The sequence below is a fragment of the Acomys minous genome (assembly GCF_964271855.1).
Source record: "Acomys minous genome assembly, chromosome: 19".
In the NCBI taxonomy this organism is placed as follows: Eukaryota; Metazoa; Chordata; class Mammalia; order Rodentia; family Muridae; genus Acomys; species Acomys minous.
In genome coordinates this window covers 30,099,823-30,108,591 of record NC_140499.1, presented here as the reverse complement: position 1 = coordinate 30,108,591, position 8,769 = coordinate 30,099,823, and the positions used below count along the sequence as shown (strand labels likewise).

The following is an 8,769-nucleotide window of genomic DNA, read 5'->3' as shown; positions in this document are numbered from 1 at the left end:
GTCTACAAAGAGAGTCCAGGGCAGCCAAGGCTACACAGAGAAACCTTGTCTTGAAAAGCTTCAGCACCCAGTGCAGGCTCACAGCCCTTTGTACGTTTAGTTCCTGGGACTCCAATACCCTCTTCTGGCCTCTGTGACACTGAACACACATGGAGCACAGACATACATCTGGCAAAACACCTACATGTTTTTATGCACACACACACAAAAATAAAAATTTAAAAAAGAATTGATCATATTACTCTTATATCCATTGCTTATAAGTGCAAATAATGGTGTATCTCTCAGTGGCTTTGGGAATGGGGAAATTAGTCCTTAGTAAAATGTTTATCACTTAAAATCAATTAGCCCCAATAATGCAAACGTAAGCAATATGGTAAATGCTACCTGTCATCCTCACATACAAATGAAAATACTCAAGCTACCTGTAACAATATACAAGTTGTAAAAATTCAATTTATCAGAGGCAGGTGGATCCCTGTGAGTTCAACGCCAGCCTGGTCTACAAAGTGAATCCAGAACAGGCAAGGCTACACAGAGAAACCCTGTCTCGAAAAAACAAAACAATTCTACTTATCTTTTTCTGTGGCTGTAATTGTATAGTACTTTTAGAAGAAAAAAAATTGAACTGTCTAATAGTAACAGTGAATTTTATTTTGAATTTTTGATCAAGGACAAAAAATAAAGCAGGCAAAAAATACTCACACTAGAAGAGTCACATATACACAGAAGACATGAAGAGTATTGATTCACTTTAGCTGAGTCCATCCTATTTACACATTTAAAATAGAAAATGTTATTTCAATCTGTCAGGAAGCTGACTGCATTTAGCACCAGAAAAGAACTGTACTTTAGCCTCTGATCAGGGTTTCAAAGAAACTTGGAAAAGAAACTCCAGCTGTGCTACTGGAATCCCTGTACTGGAGCTGAGAGGAACTGAACTTCAGGGCTACTTGATGCTGCGGACAACTCTCCTGCAGTGGTTGGTTTTCATCTCCTCCAGGGCTTGCTCCAGCTGCTGGGCCAAATGAAGCAGGGTAGCTGGGTCTGTCTGCAAACAATGGCTACTGTGCTCACCGTTCTGATCAAGGTGCAGCTTGATAGTCACTGATGGCTTAATCTGTTGCCGGAGACTTCTGCTTGCAAGCTTGGAGACACAAAAAGAGCACAGTAACTAATAACTATGCTGCGCAGGTAACATTTAAAATGACATTATACCATGTAAAAATCAAATTTGAGAGGAATCACAAACTTCAAAACGAAAAGTAAATGTTAAAACATTTAGAAAGAAAAACATTAGGCTGTAAAAGAAACCTTATGGTATGGATTCTTTAGATAGGATAAAAGGTGCGCGAGCGCGCGCACGCGCGCGCACACACACACACACACACACACACACAAGTTCAAGGGCAACGTGATCTACATAGCAACTTCCAGGCCATCCTACATAGTGCAACCCTGTCTCAAAGAGCCAAAATATAAGTAAGAAAATTGGGATGGAGACATGGCTTAGAGGTTAAGAGGACTGTCTATTCTTCCAAAGGTCCTGAGTTCAATTCCCAGAAACCACATAGTGGCTCACAACCATCTATAATGAGATCTGATGCCCTCCTCTGTCTTGCAGGCAAAACACTGTATATGTAATAAAATAAATAAGTAAATTCATCCATTCACTAAATTAAATAAAAAATAAAGCAGAGGTTGGTAATTTTTTCCCTGTAAGTAGCCATGTAACTAGTATTTTAGGCTGTGTGCACCACACAGTTTCTGACACATTGACTCATTTCTGCTTTTGTATTTTAAGAGCAGCCACTACCTGTAAGCAACATGGCTACACCCACTAAAACTTTATAGAAATAACTAGCAAGTTAGATGTGGCCAGTTTGCTGAGTCCTAATTCAAACATAATTTAAGGCAGACAATGGTGGCACATGCCTTTAATTTAAATCCAGAACTTGGGAGGCAGAGGAAGAGTGATCTTTTGAGTTCAAGGCTAACCTGCTCTACAGAGCAAGTTCCATGATCGTCAGAACTATACAGAGAAACCCTGCCTGAGCATAAAACCAAAATGAATGAATGAATGAATGAATGAACAAATGAACTACAATTTAAAAAGGAAACAAAATAGCCAGGAGGTGGTAGCATATACCTTAAATCCCAGCACTTGGGAGTTTGAGGCAGGCTGGTAGCTTCTGTGAGTTTGAAGCCAGCCTGATCTATAGAGAGAGTTCTAGACAGCCAGGGCTACACGGAGAAATCCTCTCTAAAAAAACTGGAAACACAAAAAAACAAACAAACACCCACCCCCAAAATCAAAAAGCAAAGCAAACCAACCAAACAAACAACCCCCCAAAAGGTAAGAAAATAGAGTAAAGAGATAATAGTAAGACAAAAAAGATCTATCAAATAAAAAGGAGGATAATGATTGTAAAGACTTACGTTCCTTTTTTTAAAGATTTATTTATTATTATGTATACAGTGCTCTGCCTGCATTAGGCCTGCAGACCAGAAGAGGGCATGAGATCACATTATATAGATGGCTGTGAGCCACTACGTGGTTGCTGGGAATTGAACCCAGGACCTCTGGAAGAGCAGTCAGTGCTCTTAACCTCTGAGCCATCTCTCTAGTCCGAGGTTTACCTTTCTTTTACTTCTAAATTCTGATTCATTCAAGGATGCCAAATTAATTTTTAAAAATTAATTGCTTCAATATTACATGTTTAGCAAAGAATCTGAAAGGGCTTCTTCCTATTCCCTGCCATATGACATCTAAAGTCTTTATCATATTTCTGCAACCCATTTTGACTACCTTACTTCAGGTCACAAAGACTCCTCTGTGATAATGGTTCACAGACTTTTGGCTCCTGTTAGCAATCCCTGGGTTAAAGGGGAGATTTTTACATTTCTGCAGTCCAGGCCAAATCAAGTGGGGCACTGATAGCAGATCATTTAAGTTAGAGAACTAGTTCACTGTTACACATTCTATCCCCAGTATCAGTCCCCAGATTCCTATGAGCCTTTACAACCGAGGTTCCCTCTTCTGTCAAAAATATAGACCCCTGTTGTCTATTTCAATTCTTCTTCAAAAATGTCTTTTTTTTTTTTTTAAAGATTTTATTTATTATGTATACAGTGTTTCACTTCATGTGTGCCTGCAGGCCAGAAGAGGGCACCAGATCTCAGTATTGATGGTTGTGAGCCACCATGTGGTTGCTGGGAATTGAACTCAGGACCTTTGGAAGAGACAGTGCTCTTAACTTCTGAGCCATCTCTCCAGATCCAGAAATGTCTGTCTTGTTAAGACAATGACTTGGGTTTATGTGGACACACATAGGCCACCAGCTATAAAACTTCTGAAACACCCAGTTGGCATTTTATTAATGCAATCGTATTTTTTTTTTCACCTTTAGAAGTTTGTTTCACAACAATCTTAAACTACTAGCTATTTTAATAATGCTAACCAGGCGATAGGTAACATCTTTATAGTTGAAAAAGTACCTCACACTTGTTACCCAGACTACTCTCCCACTCCTGGGCCAGTGACCCTTCCACTTTTGCCTCTCATGTACCTGAGACCTGGGGTGTGCACTGTGTGTGGATCTTGGATCTATGAGTCTTTCCAAAAAGCTAAATGACAAATCTTTCAAAAATAATGATTTGCATCTATGAGTGGTGGCGCACGCCTTTAATCCCAGCACTGGGAGGCAGAGGCAGGCGGATCTCTGTGAGTTCAAGGACAGCCTGGTCTACAAAGTGAGTCTAGGACAACAAGACTGTTACACAGAGAAACATCTTGAAAAACCAAACCAAACCAAACCAAACCAAACCAAACCAACCAACCAACCAAACAAACAAAAAATGGTCTGCAAAAGGAGCCAGACACAAAAGCCAGGCATGGTGGCACACGCCTTTAATCCCAGCACTCAGGAGGCAGAGGCAGGTGGATCGATGTGAGTTTGAGGCCAGCCTGGTCTACAAAACAAGTCCAGGACAGCCAAGGCTAACACAGTGAAACTGTCTTGAAAAGAAAGAAAGAAAGAAAGAAAGAAAGAAAGAAAGAAAGAAAGAAAGAAAGAAAGAAAGGAAGGAAAAGAAAGAAGCCAGACACAAGAGATACTGGTTAGTTTTTGTTAGGCCTGGGCCTCCCAGACACTGGGAGAGTGCTCTACCTCTGCACTAGACGCCAGCCTGACGGATGCATTTTGTTTCAATCACTGCATGCACAACTAAAAATTGGTTTTAAAAAATCAGTGCTACAGCTTAGAGTGCTGGTTACCTTTGGAAAGGGGGAAGGAGCAATTGCTGGTGGGAGGTAAGAAAGATCCCTGGCCACGGTCACGTCTCCTTTACGAGAGGTGACTGTGAGATACTTATTGAGCACAGTGCCCTGTACACTTTCCTCTGTGTGTGTTATGCTAAAGAGAGAATTAAACAACAAACTAAGCATTGCCAAAAACCAAAATAGAAACAAACAAATACATCTGGTTTTTATCATATTTTTTTCTAAAATAATTTCTTAAAAACTTTGCATATTAGGGCCTTTGAAATGGTTCAAGAGGTTAAAGCACTTGCTGCTGTGCCTGACTACCTGAGTTCTAGTCCTCAGGACAAACTTCGGAAAGTTGTCCTCTGGCCTCTACACCAGTGCCATGGACACTAAATATATACATGTAATTAAAAACCTTTGAAAAATAAACTCAGTAAATCATTAGAAACAAAAGGAAATGAGCTATTTGTGAAAAGACCCAAAAATGAGCATTAAAATTTACATTTCTTTTTCAAACCAGAACTTGGCTAAGCTAGTAAGCAACAGAGCTCATAGTCTATGTTAGATTTAAAAGAGAAAGCCAGCCAGCCAGCCAGCCAGCCAGGCAACCATACCTGCACGTCTAGCCGCCATTCAAGACTGTGGTAACTGGGAAGACGTGGTGCCAGCTCATTCAGAATAGTTCTGATCTCCTTTCTGTTGTCCAGGTACAGCTGAAGCAACAATTTGTTCAGTTCTTCAGAGAATCCCAGGACAAAAACAGAGTCTTGGAAATCCAGTTCAGAAATCTAAAGACAAATTGAGTTCAACAGAACACTGGAATTTATCTTTGTCTAGTAAATGCTAAAACACTTCTAAACACAAAAGTATGGTCTATCCTCTAATTCATTTTTTTTGACAAAAATTAAATACTGCCAACAAAACAAACAAATCTGTTTTCACATCCCATTTTTTTTCTACACTGATTTCTTTAAAACTATGCAAATTAGGGCCTCTCGGATGGTTAAGGCACTTGGTGCTATGCCTGAGTTCTAGCCCTTGGGACAAACTTCTTTACAGTTAAAGACAATCACTGCCCACCATTCCAAAATCCAAGTTACTAATATATAAAATGGCCTTATTAAAATAAAAAGAGAATTAAGATGCCCAATTTTATTATTTTTCTATTAAGCCAGTTATTGACTGCTCATACATTTAAAAAGCAATATTTCATTCTCCCTTCTCCTAAGATACACATATGATACTGATTTAAAGACAATTATAATTTATACCAGGGAGAGGTATCCATATTAGATAATGCCATTAACACTTACCATTTAGATATACTGTAAAAATTCGATTATGAGTTACTAATTTTTATAACAGGTGCTTATTTGAAAGGATCTGGGTAATACAGTACAGTTCTTAGAAGCCTTACCATGAGCCTGGAGCTCTCGGTGAGGAGATAGGTTAATCCTTCCACACCATGCTGGATAGTGTCACTACTCACATTGAGTTTTCCTAAGGAGAAGAAAAAAGAAAACAGAACAGGTTATCCATGGGTTGTTTTCAAACCGTACAATGAAAATGAGTTAAGCGGAGAGTCTTGTTCCTTCTCAACCCACCCCACAAACAGGCCTTTGGTATTTCCTTCCAAGCAAGCATTATGAAAGAGTGGTCTGTGATTTAATCCCAGAACTCAGGAGGCAGAGGCAGGCGGATCACTGTGAGTTCGAGGCCAGCCTGATCTACAAAGCGAGTCCAGGACAGCCAGGGATACACAGAGAAACCCTGTCTCAAAAACAAGCAAACAAGCAAACAAGCAAGCAAGCAAGCAAACAAACAAAGAGTGGTCGGTGAACAGAGACACAAAGCCCCTTCACGGCAGGCAGAGGAAGAATTCAACAGGGGCGCTGTTAATCTCGCCACCCCACCCCTCCTCCAGCTTTAGCATAAGCAGTTTCTGGGCAGCGAACGTTAACCAAATACTTGATTGATGCTCTCAGCTAATCTAACAGTTCCCCTTCTTCAGCACGCAGGATTTTATTAAGCACCGTAGTATTACTGAAAGGCGGGTGGGTGCTGTGTTCATTTCAAATGTGAAGAGACTTTTCTCAAACTAGCTTATTCACACAGCCACTCGCAGAGTTTGCACCCTGACTGACAGACAGTTCGGCAGGTTTTTAAAGGGCTACAAGGGGAAGAGGACCCTAGGACTTGCAAACGCCCCCGCCGGACCGAGCGAAGAGAAAGTAGAGCGCTTTGCAGCTCAACAGGCAGAGCCTGTCTCTTCCCTTTCTTACTAGCGGCGCCTTCGTAGATCTTCGGGTTAGATCCCCGTCTGAGGAACTCCAAGGCGATCCTCCCGAACTCGGCCACCACTGCAACGGAAGTCAGGAGGCATGAGTGCCGGTCAGTGCCCCGCCCCCCCCCCCACCCCGGACTGTCCCCGCCGTAAGCACCCCGCACTCCCTTACCTGCACTGTCCACTTGAGGCAAGAAAGCCAGATGCTCCTTGTGCTCCTCGGACAAATCCAGCAGCATCTTAGCAAGTCGGAGGACTCTGCTACTCAGCGCTGGCCCCGCCCTCGCCACTTCCGATCTCTGTGCAGGCAAAAAGAAGTTCCGGCGTGGCTGTACTGCCCATGCTTTGAGTTCCGGTCTCTCTCAGTCCTAAGAGCTCTCAAATCTCAGGGCTTTCTTTAGAGAAGACTCAGGTAAGACGAGTCGAAGGCACAAGTCTTCCATTCATAAATCACCCTACAAAAGTGTAATTTGTCTTGCAGAGGACCCAGGTTCAGTTCCAGCACTCGTATGGTGTCTCACAACCGTCACTAACTCTGGTTGTAGGTGATGAAACATCCTCTTCTGTCCTCCATAGGCACAAGGCACTAACATGGTGTGTATACATGGGTATAAGTCACATACATGGCTTATGTACATGGGTACCAGGCACATACATGGCGTACGTACATTCAAGCAAGAAACTTACACACTTAATTCTTTTAAAAGTGTAATATGTGCTTGCTACGTGCACAGCTCTAAGATCTATGGCATCTGCCTACTTGGGGGAGCATAGATTAATAATATAAATAACTAACATTTATAATCAGTGTCAAGAATGCTTTTATATTGAGCTCACACTGTGTAAGTCCATTACCACTCTCACTAAATATAAGGTGAAAGTGAAGCGACAGAAACTTTGATTATTGGTCTGCACACAACTTTTGTATGTTATTTCATTTAGTAGTTTCAATAGCAATGGCTTCCTTTTTAAAAATAAAGAAGCCGAGTCAGAAGATTATATGTCAAAATTTGAAGGAGAGTGTTAGAGGCCTCATGGAACTGGAAATTTATAATTTATAGCAGTTAACATTTATGCTACTATAATGTTTATTATTATTATTATTATTATTATTATTATTATTATTAATCATTATCATTATTATTATTACATGTGTACATGATGTTTGTGAGTCCATGTGTGTGAGGTGAGAGGTCAACATTCAGCAATAGTGTCTCTTTGTCCACTGTGGTATCACAGGAGAGAACAGGGCATCAAGCTTGCCGTATCGCTGGCATTTCTGATTGTTTAGCTTGTTTTTTTTTTGGGGGGGGGAGGGTGTTGCTGTGGACCAAACTCAGGATTTCATTCATGATAAACATGTACTATCCTACTAATTATATCCTCAGCCCTGTGCAAAGTTTTGTGTCTGGTTCTAAATTATGATGACAACGACAATAATGATGATAATAACAGATGCTTGCACGATTCAGAGCAATCAATGCCTTTATCTTTTGTCGATACGTGAGAATTTGGTCACCTCCTTTGCTTTGGCTCATATATAAGACGCTGTAGAATGGTAATTGATAGCGACTCTGCAAACCTCTCTGCTGTGGGAGGGAGAAACAGGAGAGGAAATGGAAGGGAAGGAGGGGAAGGAAGGAGGGGAGAATTCACTGCTGTCTTTTTATTTGGGTGTGGCTAGGGATTTAACCCAGGACCTTTATTTTTTCTTTAAAAAGATTTATTTATTTATGTTCTGTCTTCCTGTACATCTGCATTTCAGAAGAGGGCATCAGGTTCTATTATAGATGGTTGTGAGCCACCACGTGGTTGCTGGCAATTGAACTCAGGAGCTCTGGAAGAGCAACCAGTGCTCTTAACCACTGAGCCATCTCTCCAGCCCCCAGGACCTTTTAAGTGCTTAGTCAGGTGCTGTTCTTCATCTTCAGCTCTAGACACCCTTTTCTAGAGCCTGCCACCTACACAGAAGTGAAAATTAGTTTTTATACCTTTTCCGTTTCTACCGAAAACCTTTACGGCTAGCTATAAGTGTTTGCTCCACTGATGTCTCTGAGAAGCAAATGAGGGGTACCCACTGCTCACTGGTGGTCAAGTGTTAAGAATTGTTAAGGTGCTATTGAAACCATTACTAACCTTAGTGATTGAAATGTTTGAGTTCTTGTAAGAATGCCTTCTGCTGTTCATTGTTCAGTAATAAGCAGAGACCCTGGGGGAG

At 41.2% G+C, this 8,769-nt stretch overlaps 1 protein-coding gene across 1 annotated transcript; it reads right to left on the bottom strand.

Annotated features, from left to right (window-relative positions):
• Positions 1-633: 633 nt before the first annotated feature.
• Positions 634-6,872, bottom strand: COMMD2 (COMM domain containing 2). The gene is made up of 5 exons (XM_084769415.1): positions 6,724-6,872; positions 6,550-6,627; positions 5,685-5,767; positions 4,882-5,055; positions 634-1,147 (listed from the first exon to the last, which is right to left on the bottom strand). The coding sequence occupies exons 1-5, from the start codon at positions 6,788-6,790 to the stop codon at positions 950-952; spliced, it is 600 nt and encodes a 199-aa protein (XP_084625541.1). The 5' UTR covers positions 6,791-6,872; the 3' UTR covers positions 634-949.
• Positions 6,873-8,769: the final 1,897 nt, after the last annotated feature.

What these genes read in the sequence shown, in the direction of transcription:
- COMMD2 (XM_084769415.1), bottom strand. Translation starts at nt 6,790, where the DNA reads ATGCTGCTGGATTTGTCCGAGGAGCACAAGGAGCATCTGGCTTTCTTG. An exon ending in GATCTACGAAGGCGCCGCTA is followed by an intron (nt 5,768 to 6,549) that starts GTAAGAAAGGGA and finishes TCTTCTCCTTAG; the next exon opens with GAAAACTCAATGTGAGTAGT. An exon ending in AATGGCGGCTAGACGTGCAG is followed by an intron (nt 1,148 to 4,881) that starts GTATGGTTGCCT and finishes TGTGTCTCCAAG; the next exon opens with CTTGCAAGCAGAAGTCTCCG.